Source organism: Diceros bicornis, chromosome 13 (genome assembly GCF_020826845.1).
Source record: "Diceros bicornis minor isolate mBicDic1 chromosome 13, mDicBic1.mat.cur, whole genome shotgun sequence".
Lineage (NCBI taxonomy): Eukaryota > Metazoa > Chordata > Mammalia > Perissodactyla > Rhinocerotidae > Diceros > Diceros bicornis.
In genome coordinates this window covers 44,212,364-44,236,819 of record NC_080752.1, presented here as the reverse complement: position 1 = coordinate 44,236,819, position 24,456 = coordinate 44,212,364, and the positions used below count along the sequence as shown (strand labels likewise).

The following is a 24,456-nucleotide window of genomic DNA, read 5'->3' as shown; positions in this document are numbered from 1 at the left end:
AGGGAAATAAAACTTGTTGACAGGACAGAATATGGATGACACCAACAATGGTGAAAAGTTATCAATGCAACTAAAAGTTTTTGAACCAATTTGAGCCCTACAAGCTCATCTGCAAGAGGAAAGAATTTCCTTTGCTGAATGCCTTTAGATGAGCCAGCTTCTAGAAGTTTAAGTATGCTTGGTTCATAGAAAAATTATTTCCTGTTATATTAAACAAGTAGGTACTCAGTAGACTTTCTTTACATGCCAAATTCAAGTATTCTCAAATCAACCTTGAAGTTTTTTTCCCCCCACAATATAAAAACATTCCATTTTATCTCACTGAGCTTGTATAACATAAAATACTTTTCAGAGTATTTTCCTTGATTCATGGGAGAATTTTCTAGTTCACGGCTGCAGAAAGTTTTTCACTACAGTTTTGGGGGTACTGTTCTGTTTTTTAATTACTTTCAATCTTCCCTTACAATGGAAATTAGAGGTTTCAGCATAAGCTGGTTTGAGTCTTTCAGGAGACAAAGCAGAAGTTAAGTCTTAAAGAACAATATTAACCTAGTGCTGGTCAACATAGTTCCTCTGTTTGAGTCAACAGTCATTCATAGAAGGAACAAACTGTTACAAACTACTAGGTCACTACTAGCATATTCTACAAATAGATTCTGTTTAGGCAAAGGGAAATTCCATGTCTTCCAGTTTGCATTATCTAACTCAAATAACCCAATCCATAGGATTTGCAGTTGTTAAAGGCTGCTGTCCTTCATCTTTTCTTAATAAATATAACTCATCTTGGAGAAAAACCAACTAAAATAGCTTGAATACACTGTATACAAGACTCTCTCCCTCTGACCTGGCCCCTATGTAGCTCTCCAAATTCCTCTATTACTCTGTTCCTCGCTCCCTATGTTTAGTCAGGCTAGATGGCTCTTAGTTCCTCAAATGTCAACTCTCAACTCCAGGCCTTTAAACAAGCCATTCTCTCTCTACTTCACTTGTCTATTTTATCTCTCAGGTTTTGGCTTAAGCATCACCTCCAAGAGAAGACTTCCCCAGCCATACCCTCCCATGACATCTCGTACTTCCTTTTGCATGACACTCATCACAATAAACTGTAAGTTTCAGAGGGCAGGGACCATGTCTATCTTATTCACAGCTGTATCCATGTCATCTAGGATAGCACCTGCAAATACTTGTTAAATTGGACTAAAGTTTTCATCATTAGATTTTAAGCTAAATATGTGTAATTTTCAGTTAACTGGACCAGGAAATAATTCAAGTTTTCTAAAGTAAATACCTAACTTTTAACCTTTCTTCCCTCCTCCATGTTCTTATACTTTCCTTTACTTTCTTCAAAAGTTAACTACTGGTTTCCTTCTAGGCTGAAAGAAAAAGTCAGATTCATTGTATGACTGTTTCAATAATATTGGGACTTTATTCTCTTTTACAACATTACTCTTAAGTGATACTATAATTGTATATCATAATTATCCTATAATATTGATAGACTATCCATTCAACAAATATTTATTATGAACCCCTACGTATTAGATACAATACTAATTGATAATATATGAAGTTAATGGTATCTACTTGCTAATGAGAACATCATAGCTCTGTACTTTTCCTGTCATTTAAAAATATACAGTAGATACTCTCTCTCAATGATGAAAGAACACACTAGCAATGGTTGTCTCTTTAAAATGTTCATTCTAGAGGGAAAATCTGAGAAACAAGAATAGACAGGAATAACTCTAAGTATACCATGTCTTGGAGAAGCAGGCGTAAATACATTTTTAACAATAATAAAAGAACTCAAATTTTTTGTCAGCTTTTTACATTATAAGCAGTCTCCTCACCTTAGAGGTTGCATTATCCCAAATGGCTAGACCAAAGTAGTCTTCTTCCAAAAGATTGAGATGCTCACATACTCGTTTAAGCAAATCTTGTCCCTTAGCATGTTTCTGCAAAGATATATATACTTTAGTTGAGGTTTCCTCTTATTCCTGTATTCATGACCAAATAAAATAAAATGTCACTTTCCAATTTCCTCTTTTATCCTTGGTTACTCACACTTTCAGATGGCTATACAGTGTGAGTAGAACAACGAGAATTACAAAAATCCTGTTTCTTAATTTGTCAGCTTACATATGTAACACACTTATAGTGGCTTGGAAATAGTGCTACAATTTAAAGCACAATTCCACTTTCCCTCCATCTACCATCTCCCACCTCCATCCTAAACATCACATTCTTTATTTTTGGTGCAATATTTCCTGAAACTTGCTATGGGCTGCTATCAATCACTGTGGCCACCTGAATTAATTGAATCAACTGTTGACACTGACAGTTAATAGTGGCTATGGAAATAATTAGACTCTCTATCATCCTCAGACCAAATGTTCCACGAAAAAGAGCCTTGTCTCAACTCCCTGCAATCTCTTTCAGAAAAATGCATAAAGTGTAAAATTCTAGACACCCTACGGACATTACCTGTTGCAGTGGCTCTTTCAGTTGTGCTACAAATCATTTTCTTAATGTTTCTTTACCTAAAAAACCAAACTACTGCCACATTTTGGTACTTGTATTCCTATTTATAGGGGGTAAATATCTAACTTAAAGGTTGAGATTGAGAGTCAGAAAGTCCTGGGTCTTCCATTTATTAGCTAAACAACCTGAGTGGATTCAATTAATATTTTGGAACATTAGCTTTCTCACCTGTAAAATGATAAGACTATTTACACCTGTCCTACCTATCTACTGGAATTGTTGAAAAAAATCAAACAGGCTAATGCCTTCTGAGAAATATATTTTTAAAAACTTCAAAAAAATTAGAAATCATTTTTTGGCACAGATACACAACAGGTCCTCTTCTTAATGAGGTGAGTTATTTTTTATGACTATTAGTAATTCACATAGATGTTAATTCATTTTCAGACTTAACCCATCTACATTCTATCATTTTCTTCATTTTTTTTCCCTCTTACATTTTCACTCTAAATGACAGAGATGATTTGGGTGTTCTTCATGTACAAGTCAAGTCCCTACTCCCTTATTCATAATGCCAAAATCCAGAAGTTCTAAAAAGTAAAAGGTTGCGGGGTTTTTTTTTTGGTCAGTAAACCTCATTGGAAGGCAAATTCTGACCTGAACTGGTATGAGGCTATTTATGATCTTTATTTATCCATCTTAGAATGAATCTTCATATATTTTACCATAAAAATAATGTGCTTGATCATGTGGGTACTGCTCTATACCATACTGTGTTATGAAATATGCAGAATATTACTTATTATTTGTCTGAAATCCAAAATATTCTGAATTCTGAAACACATTTGCCCCCAAATGTTTCAGATATGAGGGACTTATATCTGGATCTTGGTCTGAATGGAAAGAATGAGTGTGGAATAGCTTTCCCCATCTCCAAACTAGCTAGTGGCGAGGAGCGGAACGAGCAGACTCTACTAGTTACCAGGTATAGCAGCTATTTTCAAAGTACAACAGTATATTTTTCTTGACTTCTTTTTTAAAACTTGAAGAGGGAATACCTATTAATAAATATAATATTTTAGACTATTTATTTCTGCTTTGATAGATTTGCATTTGCACATAAATAATTCAGTTCAGAAACAATTTGTTACACACCTATGATACAAGTATATGTGAATTATATGCTTTATGAATAAAGGCTCTTATTAGTAATAATCACAGTTGCTTATATATCAAGCATATCATAATTGACAATTACTGCTCTAGTTTAAAAAAATAGTTAACAGATTTTTTAAGGATTTTAACTTGTCTTGAAGGAGCAAAAGAGTAACTTAATAACTCTGACATTTTTATTTAATCCTGATTCACTACTTATTCTTTCAGAAAATAATAGAGAATTTTAAGAAATGGCATTACTTGATTTAAATTTTTTATATGCTACCTCATGGGGCTATAGAAATACATTGGGGCTATAGAAATACATTAAGTAAACTAAAGGTTTAGATCTGGGAGAACAGAAATGAATAGAAAGTAACTTTTTTGACAAATACGGTTACAGAGATAGCTGGACCTAATATCAGAAATTGAGACTATCCTGGGAAATTTAGTCATGGAAGGTGACTCCATAAATAATAACCCTTCTTTTATTTTAATAAAATTGTTTTTGATTATAAAAGTAACACACGCTCAATTCACAAGATTTGACAGATACAGAAAACTATGGAGAAGAAAATTAGACTAACTTATAATCCTTCTATACCTCCACTTCCAGAAAATCACTATTAACATTTCAGTCCACAGAAATAGTCATTATACTGGGTCTTATCTCAGGCCATGGCACCACTTAGCCAACCCTACATGAAACAATTTGTAAGAGTTCTGACTACTCGAAATTAAAATGCACTCACCTCCACAACACATTCATAAACTGTGTCATCCAACAAGGAAACCTTGCAATGCATGTTTCTGTGTCTTCTGGTTGACTTCTGGGAAGCTTTTAATTCTCTTTCTGCTTTAGATTCAGGACTTTCTTCTTTTACTTCTATTTTAGAGTACTCTTCAAGACCTTCTCCTTCCTTAGTTTCAAAATCTGGATCTTCTCTGCGTTCTTCCTGAGCAGGCTACATATCCATGATATTACCAAGTCAGTAATAAAGACATTTCACAAAACATGCTGTATACACTTTTACCTATAATCATGCTACCAATAAAAGTACTAACCGAAGAAGAAAAACTGTTAAAACAAATGTGACATTAAGATTAAATAATTATTTTTCTGTAAAAGATATTACGATCTCCCAAAAGATCTACAGACTCTGCAATTCTCAAAGCTTCTCAGACAGAATCTCAACTTTCAAATCAATAAGTGAAGCTTACAGGTAAACTAGAGGACGCCAATCTATTGTTTTCAGCATTATATTTTCTTCCTGACTATGCCATTATATATTAAAGTCTATCAAAACTTTCACATCTCTGCCTCATGTGCCTCAATTTTAGCAAGGCACCTTTATGAATTGCAAAATGAGATGTGATTTGTCACATATTCTAAATTTTATGAATGACTAAGAGGGGTTCTTGGGACCAATTTTAGAGCATAAAGCAACTTACGTAGTAAGCTAACAACTGTAACTACCAGTTAACTCCTTTCTACCAGGTGTCAATCATGGTAAATGCAAAGAAGGCTCAAAGAAACGAGATAGATGAAATCTGGGTCTCTAGGTAATCATTAAATTATTCCAAAGTAATACAGGTAAGTGGGACAACACTTGGCATATACTTTCTTAGTTCCAACACAATAAAATTGCTGAAAGATTCTTAAATAAACCTCACTAATTCTTTTATTTCAAAAGAATACATGATTGACATTTAGGAAAAAGGATTTAAGGACATAGTTGGTTCCTGCATTAAATAATTGGAGGTGGTCTAAAAGGCTCCTTCCCATCCTTCATGATCCTCTTAAATGCGATTTCTTCCGAGAGGCCTTCATTGGCTATCCTATCTATCCTATCTCCACTCTACTATTCTTCATGTCAGTATCCTGTTTGTTGCCTTCATAACTTGTATTACAATAACTAATTTTTTTTACTAATTATTTTTTTTAAAGATTTTATTTATTTATTTCCCCCCCCAAAGCCCCAGTAGATAGTTGTATGTCATAGCTGCACATCCTTCTAGTTGCTGTATGTGGGACGTGGCCTCAGCATGGCCGGAGAAGCGGTGCGTCGGTGCACGCCTGGGATCCGAACCCGGGCCGCCAGCAGCGGAGCGCGTGCACTTAACCGCTAAGCCACGGGGCCGGCCCCAATTTTTTTTTACTACTTATTTTTTATTTACTACTTTTTTGTCTCCTCCATTAGACTATAAAGTCCATAAGAGTAGGGATCATGTTTTATAATAGTAATAATGATAATAGCAAACATTTATATAGCTGGTACAATGGGCTAGTTATTGTTCTATAAGCATTAGCTATATGAATTCATTTTATCCTCATAATAACCCTATGGGGAAGGTACTATTATTATCCCCACTTGACAGAGGAGAAACTGAGGCCAGAGAAGTCAAAGTAACTTGCCTAGCGTCACACAGTTAATAAGTCACATACCAGTCTGGCTCCATAATCCATGATCTTCAACCTCTTTTCCATCTTGTAGTTTTTATTAACCAGTGTATACCCAGCTTAGGGCCTGGCACACATAGTAGGTTTTCAATAAATATTTGTTGAATGAATAAATAAATAAAATTAAAAATTGACATATGCCTTCCAAAAAATCCAAGGTACTCTGGATGAAAACTGAAGGTGCAGTCCTATAATGCAAACTCACTTTTAAAAAATCTTGGATAGAAAATGAAATTCTACTACAAATACAGAACTATGGTTAAGCAAACTAACCTTTATCCACAAGGTTCTGATCCACAAGGTTTTGACTGTAAATACTAGCTTGCAAAAGGCCTAAAATAGTTTGCTCTTTTAAACAACGTTCCCTTGAAATTTTAACAGTGCTAATTTGTTTCTTTTTCATCATATGTAGACAAATACCTGCACACAATTTATCTCAATTCTGAATTAGTGGAGTCTCAATGAATGAGACTTTAGTTCAATCTAAAATTAACTTTGTCTGTCATCTGCTTCAACTTCAGCACAAATGCTATGATCTTTAGACAAAACAGACAAGCTCTGATTCAAACGTTAACTAAAACAAGAAACAGATTTTTCCCTACAAAGAGCAGAGGAGGAAAAAAGCAGTTAAAAACTTCTTGAAAGTACCAGGTTTCCTACAACATAATATAATTTAACTCTTTTGGTATTACTAAAATAAAATTAATGATATTAAGATATGTAGGGATTCTTTGCTTTTACTGTTCAGGTTTATTAACTGAGTAATAGTAACTAATATTTATGGAGTGTTTATTATATGCCAAGCAATGTCTTAAGAGCTTTACATGTTCATCTCTTTTAATCCTCATAATAGTCAAATAAGATGGATATTATTATCCTCATTGTACAGAGGAAGAAACTGATAAAGCAAAAAGTGTCACTTCTCTATGATTTGAACCCTCTGGTCTGATTCAATAGCCTGCATTTTTAACTATTACTCTATATAGCAAATCTTGTTTCCAACCTTGATTCACTAACATCAAGTGCATAATTACAACTTTACCCTAAATTTTACTCTTAGCACTTTTAATATACAAGTAATATTTCTAGAAATACATGTAATATTTTTAGAAAATTATAACAAAATTGTATAGCCCAAACCTGAGATAGGACTTGTACTTTTAACAATGCAGATAATGCTCACGTTTCAAGAAATGAAAAGACTTTGAAAATACTCTTAATTTGTAGATATTAAGGCTGAAAACAAACGAGATTCCTAGAAAATAGTTTGAGTTACAGTACTAATATTTTCCCATGTTTTTTGGGCAGATGAACAAATTGATAACTCATGTTTAGTTTAACTACACTGTGACACAATTAAGTCCCCAAACTACTACACATTACAAAGGTGAAATAAAGAGCTAGACTTCCTCATCTATATCTTACACTTTGTGGTCAAGTTGGAGAATATGATCTAGTTGGAGAAAACGGCAAAAATAAGGCAGGCATGGCTCAAACTTATCACATACCTCTGGATGGCTTGAATCTATCACAGGGCTTTTATGAAGATTTCCATAAAAGAACCACGTTTGCTGATAACTATCCCATTCCTAATAATTCCACCAAAATGAACTCTAAAATGCCTCAATTCTTTTCCCCCTTTTATTAAAAATCTTGGACTTGTTCTATTATTACAGCAAAATGGTTATCTAGGCTGACTAGATTCATTTGATAAATTCTTTTCGTTAATTTTGTTTTCTTTGATTTATATAATATAAATATCTTTTTAAAAATCAAGTTTCCATTGACTATATTAATTTCTTTAGAGGAAAACGCCAAAGCTTCATGTTACTTATTACTATCAATGCGTAAATCAATGGGCCAGGAAGAAAGAAAACTAAATGTTCTTAAATGAAAAATAAGGTGTCTAACCTACCTTCATTATATCCGCCTCCCACACGTTTGCACATCCTTACCTGTGTTTCTGCACTGCTTACTGAATGAAGATCCAAGGATGGGTCTGTTTTGAGTTCAGGTTCAGGAGCTGCAATTGGGGCCTTTAAAATGATCTCTTCATCAAGACTGGTTCCAAATTCTATCTCTTTCTGACCCTCTTCACCTTTCTCTTTAGCAGACTCTACTTCTCTGCCTTCTTCCTCAGAGAACTGAGATTTAGGCCTTTTGAGAAATGAGGAGAACAGCCGTGACAGGCCCCTGTTTTCTGATGTCCGCTCCTTGATCTTGGTCAAGTCTTCATGTGTAGGAGTGTCTCCATTAGATGTTTTGAGCTTCTGCTCACACTGATTATCTCCCTCAGCTGCCGCTTGAGAAGTCTCTTCCGGCTGAGTTTCTTGTTGGCCTGAGTTTGTGGCTCCCTCTCCCTCTTCGTTCTGTTGTTGATGCTGTGAATTTTCAGCTTCAGCCGCTAAACTCTTTTCTGTTGTCATGATGTTGCTATTAAAAAGAAGATGGAAAAGGGAGGCTCTTATAAGCAAAACACATTACTGTAGGCAAAACCCTAAATCAAGTCAAGTGTGCCAAAATTAATATATTCAGGTATTTAATCTCCAACAGACAGTACTCCAGTCCATTAAACATGAGATTTCCCATTAAAATACAAAAATATCTTACCTATACATCCTGAATAAATTATTAATGCCTTGACTTGCTAAAGATATACACAGAAAAATTAGCTTAAAATAGTACCCCCTGAAGCCACCTTAGTGAAATGCATCATATTTAAATTCAATGCTGAGAACTGTATAAAGCAAATATAGTTTTATCTTTCCTACAAAAGGATTTTATTTGTATACTGTCCCTTGAGGATCTGAAGGTGCAAGGTTTGCAGGAATTATTCTTTGCAAAATTCTCTACATCCTAAGAGATGATGAGATTAAAAAGTTCCCCAACTCTTTATTATTCTTTTTCTTCATATTTCTTAGAATGCCCAGTCTTCTCTATTAAGAACAGCAAAGGCAGAATTCTGATCCTTTGTTATCAGATTTGACAACAGCAATGACAAGGACACAATTAAAATAATCGTTAAAGACTTCCTGAGGTTTTCTTCTTCTTTTTTTTTTTTTGATGAGGAAGATCAGCCCTGAGCTAACATCCGTGCTAATCCTCCTCTTTTTGCTGAGGAAGACCGGCTCTGAGCTAACATCTATTGCCAATCCTTCTCCTTTTTTTTCCCCAAAGCCCCAGTAGATAGTCGTATGTCATAGTTGCACATCCTTCTAGTTGCTGTATGTGGGACGCGGCCTCAGCATGGCCGGAGAAGCGGTGCATCAGTGCGCGCCAGGGATCCGAACCTGGGCCGCCAGTAGCGGAACGCGAGCACTTAACCGCTAAGCCACTGGGCCGGCCCCAGAATTCCTCAGGTTTTCAAGTTACAATACTGAATTACAGCCTCTTGCAGAAGCATCCTACTTCAAGTTCTTTAAGACCTTTTTTCCTTCTGACAAATATGATTTTGAATGCTCAGCATTTTTAAGAGTAAGCAGTAAAACTACTACAATAGAGAAAAATAGAGAAATAACAGAGAAGAATAAAGAAACAAAATAGAGAAGAAAATTTTAGAAAGCAGACATTGATTCAATTGTAGAAGAGGAGAAAATAGGCTGTAGACCTCACATATTTCAAACTTGTGGGTTTTTAGCCTCTTGATCTCAAAATCCCAGTGTTATTAGCCGAGTCTCACAATAATAGACAAAGAGTATTGTTATATCTAGTTTACTAAAGAATAACCAACACACAAGGGAACTTTTGAGACACTAGGCCATGAAGTTGACTACTGATGATCTTACACTTTGAGTCACTGCTATATCTAAAAGTACTCCACTCAAAATGCAGCATTTACATTGTCTTCGCATCTGCTCTATACCATTTAGATGAAGTAATTTTATTTGGATATTAATAATCCGAATTAAGGAATTCTATTTAGCTCATTCTCTCCTCAGGCCCTTCACACTTGCTGTTCTCTCTACCTATGATGTTCTTCTCCTGGCTATTTGAAGGCTATCATTACTGTCTCAGCTCAGATGTCACCTCCTTGGAGAGGCCACCCCACACACTCTATCTAAAGTAGTGGCCCTCCCTCCTCCAGATGGCCTCACAGTGCTACTGCACTTATTATTATCTACAATTATCCTGTTAACTTACTTGTGTACTGGTTTATTGTCCTTCTCTCTTTTTCCCTCCCCCAGCTAAAATGTAAGTTCCATGTGGACAGAACAGTACCTAGCACATTATAGGTATCAATCAAAGTTTGTTGAATGAATTAATTTCAACTGAATATACATGACAAATACAAACTGTTCTCTAAATTTATTCAAGTAAATTTACTTCAAATACATGACATTCATTCATTCACTCAACAAATACTAATCAAGCACCTAGCACAGGTCCCATGCTAGATGCTAAGGATACAACATTAAATAAAACAAAATGACAAGATCTATGCCACCATGGAGTTTATATTCTTGATTCAAGTTGAACCAGTGTAATGAAAAAAAATTCAAGAGAACTCATACTTATGATATGAGCTAAATCTAAATAGTGTATAAATGGAACAAAGCAGTGAAAAGAGAAGGAAGCTAATGGTACTGTGCACTGTTTTTGTGTCAGGCCCCATATCAGGGGCATCATCTACATTATCTCAATTAAGCCTTTCAACAACTCTGCAAGGGAAAGAGGAGTCACCTAATCTTATAGTGAGGAAATCAAAACTCAGAAAGTAACCTGCCCAAGATCACACTGCTAGTAGGTGGCAAATCCCTATAAGTGGTATTTAAATAAATAAAAGTATATTAATGAAGGAAAAGTCTTTATGTGGGCTCTTACTGATGACCTACTCAAATTATTTTAAGCATTAAAGATATTTTAAGCAATAAAAATATTTACAGAAGCATGTTTTCTAGTCTCATTTACTAAGTCATCAAAAGTACTCTGTGCTAATAAAATATGCAATTTAGTCCTTATAAACACTACTTAAAACACTTACCAATCAATATACATTCTTAATTTATTATCCCTGGGTGAGATACACTTGCACTTAAATAAAAGAAATAAAATTTCTTCAATTCTTCCTCATATTAGGAGTAGGCAATTGATTTTTTCAAAATTATTTTTCTTTAATCACTAAATAATCAAACTTGACCCAGAATGAAAATCTGGATATCAAACCACCAGTTATTCTAAAAGAGTAATGATTCGATTTGAGAGCACTAGTTTACCTAATACTTCCTTTGCAAAAATAAACAAGAGGACAGGCTGAGAATTTAGCACTATTTTCCACGGATTTCAGATATGACTTTACTATTCACCTTACTGAAAAGGAGCAGAAACCACGTCTACATTAAAATTTCCCTACACAACAGACTTTACAACAAGGTGTCTCATAAAGATCTATAAAAACAGTTAGAAACCTTTCGTGAAAGTTTTAGCAGATATGAAAATCACCTAAACCCCACTTCTAACAGTCTTTTACTTGTATCTTTCAACGAATAAAGAGAATTTAATCTTCCTTTTTACAATTTTCCTCTTACAGTTTTAAAAATAGAAAAGATCTAGGGATATTCCTATAATTGCTTTCATATGAAAGAGTGTCTTATACTCATTCAGCTACTTTCTTAGACGTAAGTACTCAAATGTTAAAAAACAAAAACACACAGATGGTAACAACCCATATGCTACATGTGTGCTTGTCAAACTTTAATGTGCATCAAATCACCTAGCAATCTTGTTAAAATACAGGTCCTGATGCAGCATGTCTAGAAGGGGTCTGATACTCTCCATTTCTAACAAGCTCCCAGGTAGTGCCAATGCTGCTGGGCCACTGACCACACTTTGAGTAGCGAGGCATACAAAACCAATGTGACTTTGGGAACATACTCAAAATGCCTAAGAAACACAGATGGCAAAAATCTACTTTTAGAAAGTGGAATATGAACAGTGAGAAATATTTGACACAATAAATGCTCAACAAATGCTTCCTGAATTAATGAATGAAGCAAAGAATGCAACATATTATTAAGCGTAGAAGATGAACCATTAACATTTTTTAGAACTCTTTCTGCCACTTAATAAAAAGTTAATTGAAAATTTTAACCCTATTGCTGTGGCAATTCTAAGTTGTCCATGTAGCCATGACACTTGCCCAGAGCCAGTATTCTGGGTATCTCCACCATTCATATGATCTCTTCGCCACATTTAGGAAGGAATGATCAAGACATACGAATAAAGAATTAGAGAATAACATCTATCAGTGCAAAACTAATACATTTTGCCACATAATTGGACATGTAAAAAACAAGCTGAACATAAGCAAAGAACAGATGAGAACACAATATAAGGAACAGGCACACAAGCAAAGGGGCAAAAGAATTCTGTTGGAACATATTGAAACCAACCTCAAGTAATATCACATATTAAATGCAAGAGAGCCATCAGGAAATCAGACAACGCAATATTCAGCAGAGAGGCTACAATTCAGTGTATGCAAGGAAAAATAGATTAAAATGAATTATTGACAGTTTTCATGCATGTTCTTTCCAGCGATGCACACACAGGTGACAATGCTATTAGTAAGAGCCTCAAAGGCAAAGGGGAGTGGGGTAGGGAGAGAATATAAAATGAAACCGATAAGCCAGGCACACATCTCCAGTTAGCTCTGAGGCTGATCAGAAGTAAACAAATAAAATATAAATAGCAAAAAGGAAAAATCCTATGGGACATTTACTAAAAGCTCAAACAAACTCTTCCTGACAAATCTGTTATACATGCAGCCAAGCTCTTCACATTACAAATGATAGGATGGGTAACCAGAGGAAAAGATACAAAGTCAAGCAGCAAAGACAGCCTAAATGCTCTACAAACAGGCCCTTCCTGTGTAAATGATACTCTTTTCATTCTGGAAACAAAATGCAAAAGGAGGTATCTGTTCACTACTTAATGTCAGAAAGAGGTCTTTTGATTTAAAAAAAAAATGGGGCCGGCCTGGTGGTGTAGTGGTTAAGTTCACATGTTCTGCTTCAGCAGCCCAGGGTTCGCCAGTTCAGATCCTGGGCATGGACCTGCTCACCAGTCATCAAGCCACACTGAGGCGGCGTCCCAGAAAAAAGAAAAAAGAGGAGATTGGCAACAGATGTTAGCTCAGGGCCAATCTTCCTCAAAAAAATAAAAATCAAAAATCAAAAAAAAAACAGCAGAGCACTGAAGACAAAGTGATGAGTTCCCATTCCATCTTAATCCTAATCCTCCAAACCCTAGGAATTATACCCCATCTGGCATCAAAGATACACTTGTTTTAACAATGTGCATGTGTTGAATTCAGGAAAATTAGATCTTTAAAAACCTGATACTGAGCAGATTGCAATGGCTGGACGACATCTTTCATCTCTTTTTTATCTCTTTCTAACATTAGTACAGTCAGTGCTCTATTAATGCTTCTTGGGGGGAAACTGTAAAAACACTATAGTTTGGCACCATTAAGAAAATTTCCCTTAAAATCACCATTTAGGGATGAAGTTTAATGATGTATTGGTAATACTCTTCATATTAGCTCACTGAACATCCATCAATGTTTACTGAGTGCTAATCATATATAAGGTTTGGGCTTGGCTCTTTGAGAGGGACCAAAAAAGAATAACACATAGTTCTTAAGGCGATGAGACATATATACAAATAACTAAAACATGAGGCAGTACCTGTGCTTAATCAGACAAGGCCTCATGAGTGGAACCAATTAAGCACTACAGAAGCATAAAGTAAGAACTTTCAACTAGAGTGATCACAAAAACCCACACGGAAAAGGTGGTTTCTAAGTCAGGCTTTGAAGGATGAGTATAAGATATCAACAGAAAGAAACTTGAAGTGTGAACGGCAAATGGAATTCCAGACAAGGGAATCGGCATTAGTCAGAATATTGTAGCTATTCAGGAACTAGTAAGAAGTTCAGACTGGTTGGAATAGGGGTACAAAAGGGAAGTAGAAGGAAGTAAGGTTAGCATAGATTTAACATTTAAAATTAATTCAAACTGAAATAATAATAATAATAGTAGCTACCATTTATGAGTACCTACTAAATACCAGACATTATTCTACATACGTTACCATATTATCTTACAACCATTCTATAAGGTAGGTGTTTTCATTTCCCAGATAAATAAACAGGCTTTGGGAGGTTAAAATATTTGCCTCAGATCACAGAACTAAGCCACGCTTTAATGAAACTATTAACAGAGTACAGGGTTGGTGATTTTACTGTAAATTCCCAGGATATAAAACTTATTGCTTCAGATGCTTCTACCTCACTGTTCTCTGCTAAAGAAGCCCGTATCTGTTGAGAATTTATAGACAGACTATTCAGTCTGGCCAAGACCACCTCTATTCCCACCAGTTTCAAGTCCCCACTCATTTACATATTTCTCTTTCCATAGAGTGTATGTGACGGTGGAATGGGGAGACAGGGAAAGACAAGCAAAGAAGACAGATTATGAAAGAACTTGAAAAACATGCTAAACAGTTCAGACTTAATCCTGAAGGCAGTGGAGAACCGTAGAAGGTTTTTAAACAAGGAGGTGAGTAAACAAAGTAGAAGCAAGAAAGGCTAGAGGCACAGAGAAACCCAACAAAAGATTGGGTAAATTCAGGTTATCAGTGAATAAATTCACAATGGGAATCCCTGGGGAAGCTGAAACCAACACTGGGCAAAGAAACTTGAAAAGCTTTGCAACCAAGGCCTAAGAACAAATGTCCTCCTTAGTTTCCCTAGCTTATTCTCATTAACATGCCTCTCATTAATCCAGGCAGTTTCATGTCTGAGCCTGAAGGCATTTTTATAACACATCTTCCTTGGACCACTCTGATAAATGGCTTAATAAAAGAGGTATAGCAATAGAACCAAAACAGGAAAGAGAAAGGAAGAGAGATGGATATCTCACAGGCATCTCAATACAACACGTTCAAAATTAAACTCTTGATTCTTTTTCCTATCCCAGTAAATGGCTCAATCATGCCACCCAGTAGCTCAAACCAGAAACCTAAGCACCATTCTTTTCTGAGCCTTCTCCATTTCCCTTTCCAATCAAATCCATCCATTAGTCTTATAGAATTGACCTCCAAAATATATCTAGACGCAGTCCACTTTTCACCTTCTCTAACTACAAACATGCTTGTGCAAGCCTCCTTCATGTGTCTGTCGCCTGAACTACAGGTTCTTGAACGATCTCACCAACCTCACCTTGTTCCACTCTCCTCCTTGCATCTCTACTCTAGTAACACCAGCCAAGTGCTTTCCTGGCTTAAGACATTTGTGCACGCCATTTCCTTGGACTGGAACACACCCCATTCCCTGCAACAAGTCTGGCTTCTTCTTATACTTCAAGTTTCAGCTTGAATAATTCCTCCTCAAAACAACCTTCCTTGGCTGCCATAATATCTACATGAGTCTCCCCATAAGTCCCCTCCCCAGTTCTCCATCCCAGAACCTATTTACTTCCTTTACAGAACTTCTCTCAATATATAAGAACATACTTGTCTACCTGTTTAATGTCTGTCTTTCTTACTCCATCACGACCAACTACATTGTAATATCCACGACAGAAGGGCTATTTTCCCTTCCACAGTATACCTAGCACTTAACACAGAACTTGTGCTACCAGGCACAGAACCTAGTACTGAGCACAGAACCTAGCACCTAGCATAGAACACTGCAGGTACTCAATAAATATTTGTTTAGTAAATGAAGAAATATAAGGAAAATAACAACTTAGGTTTAATCATATCAATTGTACATATACAGGATGGGAGGTTATCCAATTTGACAAGTTCATAAGAAAGAGTGTTAAGTTCTTAACTGAACATGCTCCAACAGAGATAAAATTGTAAAACAGTTAACAATCTTTAACTGCATTTCTAGATTTACAGTGACCAGAGCATTTTTGACTCTTCGACATATATTTTCTGAGAACGTTGTGATGTTCTAGGCAGTAAGATAAGTAGTACAGCTACAACAGTGAGAAAGACAGACACAGTCCCTGATCTCCTGGGCTTCACTCTTCATGCAGAAGATCATGGAAAGTAACAACCCTTCAGTTCTCACTATTTATATTACATCTTAAATCTTATATTCAGTTCTGGGCAGTTTATTTTAAACCAGAATTTGCACAAAGAAGAGACAGAAGATGCTGGGATTTGAAACCATCATAAGGTAAATAACTGAAAGATATTGGAATGCTTAGCCTAAAGAAAGAGAATCAAAAGCAGGGAGATGACTGTTGCTCTCACAAATTTCAAGAGCTGCCAAATTCTATGTGATTCCTAAGGGCAAAACTCAGATTAGTCTGTGGAAATTACAAAGACACAGTTTTCATCTCACTAAAGTAAAAAGAAGAAATTACTAACGATTAGAGATATCTAATAATTAAATGGACTCATTAGGAATAATGAGCTTACTATCACTGTAAATATTCACTCAGAAGCTGAATGACCATCTGCCATGGATGCCAGAGAAAGGGGTTTTCCATTAAGTGGGTCCTTATATTAACTGACCTCATTGTCCTATCCAATGTGAAGATTTCACAGATAGGAAGGAAGATAAGGAAGAAAACAAAAGGGACATTAGAATAGTGATGTTATTGGGTTATTTTTTTAAAGGCTATATTTTAAAGTCAGAGTTATCATTTGGATTAGAAGAGTTAAGGGGGAAAAAATAGAAAAATAAAAGATAAAAGACTCTTTTATTTCTAGAATCCAGTGGTATTCTTTTAGGCAGAAAGAAAAAAAATGTTCAAGTATTGAAGTTTCAAAAAAATATGCTGGAAAATAGTTTGTTTCCCAATAAAATCAATCGCCTCAAAACCACAGGAAAGTGCGTTTACTTTATAACTCAATTTAAGTATGCTAATTAGCACTTCTAGAAAAATAGGATAACCACTCATGTGGTTTCCAGATAAAAATGATTTTAAAATATACAAAAGAGTTTCTTCATGATTCTCCCTCCATCCTCCTGAAATTATTTGGACCTTCAACTACTCCTTATATAGATTTTTAAAGAATATTTGCCATACCGAGTGAATCAGGAATGTCACTCAGCATGAACATGCTGTTTTCAATAACTTTGTTTTTAATTTAAGTCATTTCTATGGTGACTAACACCATTGAATCAACTCATTGAAAGATATTTTTAAATAAACAAACTCTTACTCCTCTCCTTCTACAAGACCAAAAAATGTTCTTTACTTCTCCATAGAATTCAAGCATGTACTTAGACAATGTCTAGACATATTCTAAAAGTACACCACCTGGACCTTCACAAAGAATACACTACTCTCGTAATTATTAGGCATCACTGAGGAAGATGCGAGGCAAAAAAATTCATTTTCTATAGAACTGAGTTTTACTCCTTGTTTAAGTGACAAAATGTGTTAGGTTAGCCATTCTGAATGGAAATCTTTATAAAATGAACTATATGCTTCCTTTTTCATTTTAAAAATCTATAGAACATAATTAAACTTTTATTGATTTAGTTATCATTATGTACCTCAATTACTGCACAGTGCTAATGTCCTCAAGGGCTACTAAAGTCTATAGGAATGGTGAATTCTGCCACAAGGATATCTGAGTACTGTGCTTTTTTATTTTTTATCATCTGCCTTTAATAGTTTTCCTGTTTGTTCATTTGCAGAATTAACTCACATTTCTTGCTGATGTCAAGGTGGCCTGGTGGCCTGCCAACAAGTAGCTTCCAACATCTCCTCTCCTAATCTGCTATTTGCTAATCTACCATTGACTAAGAAACCAAATAGCCAAGTGTGTTAAAATTGTGTCTAAAATAAGAGTAAGTGCTAAGGAAGAGTAAGACTAATGCTTCACATTACTGGAATAATTTCAACACAGGGATTTTACGAAATCTATTTTAGCCCTTCAAATACCATATATGAACCTACTTTGAGGTTCCCATTATATTGTGACTAGTTGAGGCTGTTAGATAAGTGACCTTCAGATAATCACACCAATACAACAACCATTCTCTTTCTTTACAAGTAGAGATCAAAAGTCTTTAATGCTATTATTTACATAAGGTGTTTTATTCATATAAATTGTTCTGGAAAACAAAAAACAAAGTAATAGTTTAATCCAAAAATGTAATAGAAAGGGAGGAGAACCACTTGATAGCATCAAAAATCTCAAGGTAAATACAAACAAAATCTGAAAATTTCTAGCTATGAAGGGGTTTTAGCTAAGACTATGGAACTTTTCTTACACTCTTATTTTTATTTTATTATCTTAAAGCCAATTCCATCTAGCAATACTTACTAATTTCTAAACTTAAGAAATTCCCCAAGATTTATTATATTTGTAAATATTACCTCCAACAGAAAACGACACTAAATGAACTGAATATCCAATGTGATGTGATTAGAATACAAGTATGAACCAGAAACTTGCATTGGATCATGGCTTGTTTTAGCAAATATTCTGAAGATTGGAATAGATGCTGTGGTTGTCTCCTACCACTCATAATGTGAAAAATACACTGTAGACCAGAAGATATAATGCTTTCTTACACAGCTTTAACTCTGGCACAAAGACAAGATTTAATAATGGTGGAGTATTTCAAATAACCTGCTTTTTGCTAAAAGCATTCAATAAAAATATTTATTTATTTATTTTTGTGAGGAAGATCAGCCCTGAGCTAACATCCACACCAATCCTCCTCTTTTTGCTGAGGAAGACCGGCCCTGAGCTAACATCCATTGTCAATCCTCCTCCTTTTTTTTTTTTTTCCTTTTTCTCCCCAAAGCCCCAGTAGATAGTTGTATGTCATAGTTGCACATCCTTCTAGTTGCTGTATGTGGGACGCCGCCTCAGCATGGCCTGACAAGTAGTGCGTCAGTGCGCGCCTGGGATCTAAACCCAGGCCGCCAGTAGCGGAGCGCACGCACTTAAACGCTAAGCCACGGGGCTGGCCCCCCCAATAAAATTATTGACTAAGCTTGATGACATTTTTCCCTCTCAGAAGGGAAGGCCCCTATTGTTATATACTTAATTCCAAGCAATAAAGAATAACTTGTTGGTCACATGAACATATCAAGAACTTTGGCAAAAAATAATAATTTCACAAAGTTTTCATAATGAGAAAAGAGGTAGGTCATAGTCAAATACATAAGCTTATTATAAACAAATTTTTTAAATAGTTAAAGAAAAGTAAGGCATGATTGCACGGTCAAGGAGTCTACAAGAATATAGAACTTGTAAGGATAAGGCAATTCTAGAAAGTAAAGTTCATTCACTACATATAAGTGCCAGGTTCTTCTCCAGGCCCTGGGGATATGGCAGTGAAATTTTCTCTATATAATCAGAAATTTTTAGAAAAATATGAAGAAAGTATTAAAGATACAGTAATGAACAGCAAGGAGAATATGAGGACATACGTAGAATAATAAAGCTTTTAAAATAGCATTACAAAGGAATACTTATAAAAATAATGGCCAAAAGACTAAGACCCACTAAAAGATGGAGCTAAAACAAAAAAACTTCTCAAAATGGCAAAAAAGAAAGAGGGGGGAAGAAAGGGAGAAAGAAAGGAAGGTCAAATTCAGACAACAGCTTGAGATAAAAACAGAATAGTGTTAACATGTGTCAGGGACAAAATTACCTCTACTCTTTCAAACCAAACAATATAAAGAAGGATTTACAACCAAAGACAGTTCAGGCTAGTATAGGTAACCTTGCACATTAAAATATGTTTAGTTCTCCAGTCCCAGAAAAACTGTATTTCAAAGTTCAGAAGTAACTTGCAAAATTTGATCTCAGATTCACTAACATATCATGGGTCCTTACCAAATTTGCAGCTAGTATGATTGAATCATAGCTCAAAAATATCTCAAGCTGGAAAGAGGGACCAAAACCAAAGTGGAATTTAAAAGAAATAATTACAAAGAAAAAAAGTGTAAACAAATGTCCATAAATCAGAGAACAGATGAATAAATTAAATTCATAGGATGGAAACCATAGTAGTGAAAATGAACTAGAACTATACACATCAACATAGATGAATCTCACGTTTGATGAAAAAAGCAGACTGAAGAATATATTTTGTGTAATACTGCTTATATAAAATCGAAAAACATTCAGTATCCCAGCCATAGGTCTCATCCTTTCAGATGTCCCAAAATACAATTCTCCAAGCACCATCCACTTAATTGTTACAGCCATAGTTGGGCTGTCAAGTATCTTATATGTAACAATTGTCCTTTGCAATTTATTCTGCTGAACTGAAATTTCACTTTTAATAGACAATCGCCTATATTTGAAAGGAAAATTGAGAGTGGGCGTATGTATATGTAATAAGATATTTATAACACTCTAACTTCCTGATAGTTGGCATCATATAAATCAGTTCCAATCCCAGGAATTCCCAACTTGATACATTTTCCATTAAGCGTGCACGTGCACATGTGCACACACACAACCGACTGACATTTCAACATGATCTCCAAACATCTTCCTTTCCCCCTTCCCAGTGAGGAACTACATGGGAACCTAGCAACACGAAAAAGCTGAAGATATAAAGACACTCCAACCATGGATATTCAAAATTACTGGAACTTGCTTTCTTCCACGTAACTTATAAGGACTCTATAAGGACAAGAGCCTAGATTCTCCATCATAGAACTACAGGAACTAGATAAATCTTATAAAGATTCACAGAATCTTTATAGTTCTAAAATACAAGAGCAAGTTAGAAAAACCTACTCCAAATTCTTTGAATTATATCCCTTAGCCATGAGGCGTTTCATTTGACGTGGTTATATCCTCCACTTATCAACTCCCAATGTATTCATTATATTGCCCAGACACAATTTTCCACACCAATGTCTTCAAATGAGTTTGTATACACAGAAAGAGATGACTTAATCCTTGTTCTAGAAATACATAAGTTCATATTTCCTAGGTCATGGGATACGGGTGAAATTGAAATTATTAAGTTTATTTCTAAAGATGTGGATCTAACACCCTGAGTCCAACACTGAAACACAGCTAGGAAATAAAACATGACACCACATTTCAGCATGTCTAAAAACACGCTATTCCTTTTAGGGGAGGGGTTAAAAATCTTATCATTCCTTTTTTTCTATATCCTTTAAATATAATTCTTCCTACAGATACTATTTTCTAGCACAGCATCATGAAATCTCAGACCAACATAATGACCCAGCAGCCATCATTAGGAAGGAATATAAGTTATAATGCTATCTATATTAAAAATATGAGAAAACATAGTTTTCAAGTATAGAAATAACAGCACTGGGAAACAATGGATAATGTGGTATGAGACTTGAAAACAAAGGACCTGAAATTCTCTATAAATGTAATTCAACCACCTGAAAAAGAGCTCATTGTGTAGACAAAGATCACATACTATAAAAATCAGGTTCAAATCATTTATAAATTGTTTATAAATAGAAACTAAACCATTTGTGTTTAAAGTAACAATTTTCCTACAATCACTGGAACAGCTCTTTAAGGAGTTAGAAGAAATAGCTAAATAGTCTCTATACCAAATATCCATTACACCTTCAATTTATAGCAACGGGGGGAGAGAAGGGAGCAACTCTCCAAAAAACTATTCATCTGCTGAAGGAAAAAAAAGAATATCTTTGAGTTAAAAATCTCTCAATTCTTTTCATGATCACCAAGTAAACAGCCTTATTTTTGTTCATATTACATGAAGATTATAGACTCTTAACATGGAAAGGACTTTAATAAGTTACCTAGTCTAACTTCTCACTCAATGCAGGAATCCTCTCTGAAATATTGCTAACCAGAAGTAGGCAATCTAGCCCTGATGGCAGGGACGCTTACCATAACCCATTCCATTGTTAGGTAACTCACCGTACAAAGATCTTCCCTCACATTGACCCCAAATCTGCCTCTCTATAATTTACACACACTGGTCCTAGGTGGAGCCACTAGATCATCCAAAATGAGTCTACTTCTGCTTCCATATAGCTTTTCAACCAAAGATAGTTTGAAGACTATTACTTTGAACCAGATGAAATTGTTGATATTCAATCATTTTTTACCTTAAAAAAAAACAGCGAATTTCATATGGTCTAATCTAATATACTGTTTTTCACCCCTCACACTGCTCCCCTCTCCTTTGGTCTTCTGTTTCTAAGGCTAAGTATCCCCAGATCCTTAAACTGTTCCTCATATAGTAACACTTTACCAGTTCCTCACTATCCTGGTCAATCTCCTCCAAATGGATTCCAGAGCATCAGTATGTTTCTTTCAAATATGGTACTCAGAACCAATCCCATTTTCCTAAATGACTGAAATGAGAGAATTTCTGATATTAATTCCAATTTTATAACCTGATTCTGAACTGAAAACTGAACCATCAATTCTCAACAGAGAGGCAAGAATGATCCAGGTAAAACTTAAGTCAGACCATTCCACTGCCCAAAAACCCTCCAATGACATTTCATACTATTCAGAATAAAAGCCAGAGTCCTTCCCACCACCTACCCTGCTCCAGCCACATCGGTCTCCTCACTGTTCCTTAAACATCTAGGCAACACTCTCAATCTGGGCCTTCGTATTTGCTGTTCCCTTTGCCTGGAAAGCTGTTTCCCAGACAGCCAGAGGGCTTATTCCCTCTGGGTCTTCACTCAAATATCACTTTCTCAGCGAGGCTTTACTTGGCCGCCCTACCTAAAATTGGAGCCCCCTCTGCACTTTTTTCCTTTTCCTGCTTTAGTTTTCTCTGTAGCACTTATTACTCTTTAACGACACACTGCAGAGTTTTTACCTATTTATTTTGTTTATTGTCTGTCTACGCCACTAGAACGTAAACTCCATTGGAGCAAAGGATTTTGCCTGTTTTGTTCATTGCTGCATCCCTGGTACCTAGAATGCTGCACAAATAAATAACAGTTGAACAAATAAATGAGCAAATGAATGAAAGAAACTGATCTTGATATACTTAAAGGCCAAAAACTATTTTCCTCATGATAACAGATGTACATGAGTCATTTGGTGAAGGGTGAAGAAATAAACAGATTCCAGACACTCAAATACAAAAGGCTTATTTACATGTCCAAGGTACTCAGATACTTCAGATGTAGATATGTTAATTCCTTATTTTAGAATAAATTGATGCTGGGTAATAATATCAGCAACTTCGTATTACTCTTCTAAAGCTTTTTTTTTTACTTATAAATACTATTTTAAAGAAAAACATTCACTCGCAGCAGAATGCTTTTGTAATTTAATAACAAAACAATTAGCTAAATTATTGTGTTGCCTAGCAGCAAAAGTAAATTAATATGCCAAGACCTTGAAAATGCTCAAGTATATTCCAAATATTTTCTTGTGTAGTCCACATAGTCTCTAACAAAGGTAACACTCAAAGGAAATCAGAGTGATGAGGATCTACGCACATAGCAATGACCTCAGATTCCCTAAGGGTATACAGTTCTGGGTCAGCTCCCAGGAGTCTGAGTCCAGTGAGAAGCAGGCCTAGCCATTCCTCCCTAACCTCTAGGTCATTCTTCATTTATATGTGCTCTGAAAAAATGAGGTTGTGTTTCAGTGCTGCCAAGAGGATCATGAACCAAATTAGATACCCAGAAACACTAATTCGTTCTTTATCTATATCTGATTCAGTTATCTTCTCTCTGTTTGATAGAGTCTCCAGATGAACACCCATTCTTTCAAGTAATATTACCCTATAAGAAATCCTATCAGGAAATAACTTTCAAAAAAAATTCTTAAAAAGTAATTATAAAACGCTTCCCTGGGTTATTTAGGTCCTATGAAAATTTTAAAACAGTATAATAAAATTCTCATTGGAAGCCAACGAGAATTACAATATCAAAAACAGCCTTTTTTCCATAATTAACAACTAAATATTTTTCTTTCTTCTCTTTTGAGAAAAAAGAAAATTAAAGCTTTACCATAAGTACAAGCAATATAAAAAAACTCATTCACTAATTCAAACAAACCTATGCACTAGTTCAATAAACATTTACTGAAGATATCCTAATATTCTAGGCACCACACTGAGAGCCTAGATGTGGTTCCTACCCTCAGAGTACACCACCTATTAAAAAAGACAGGCAAGAGCAAGCAATTATGTAGTAATATATGCAGAAAGTAAGCAGGGCACAGAGAAAAAGCATTTAAACCAGCCAACAGAAAAGTCCTTTTGGAGACAACCTGTGTCAAATCTTAGAAGATGAACAGGAGTGAGGTGAAGAAAGGAGGAAAAAGCACGACCACCTGGATGAGCACCAAGAAAGAACATGAACACGTGAATGGGAAGCAAGCAGTTCCCTACGCTGGAGTATAAAATATAGGATGACAGAAAA

At 35.4% G+C, this 24,456-nt stretch overlaps 1 protein-coding gene across 23 annotated transcripts in view; it reads right to left on the bottom strand.

The window, feature by feature from the left end:
* EPB41 (erythrocyte membrane protein band 4.1) overlaps window positions 1-24,456 on the bottom strand; it is a 187,410-nt gene that overhangs the window by 96,938 nt on the left and 66,016 nt on the right. For 22 of the 23 annotated variants that reach the window (XM_058553443.1, XM_058553448.1, XM_058553450.1 and 19 more), the window contains 3 exons: window positions 8,053-8,530; window positions 4,389-4,601; window positions 1,851-1,955 (listed from right to left, as the gene is read on the bottom strand). In XM_058553443.1, the coding sequence (XP_058409426.1) occupies window positions 1,851-1,955; window positions 4,389-4,601; window positions 8,053-8,523 (789 nt within the window). In that variant the 5' untranslated portion in view covers window positions 8,524-8,530. Of the gene's footprint in view, window positions 1-1,850; window positions 1,956-4,388; window positions 4,602-8,052; window positions 8,531-24,456 lie in introns of those variants that run through there. The other variant, XM_058553449.1, reaches the window with a different exon arrangement.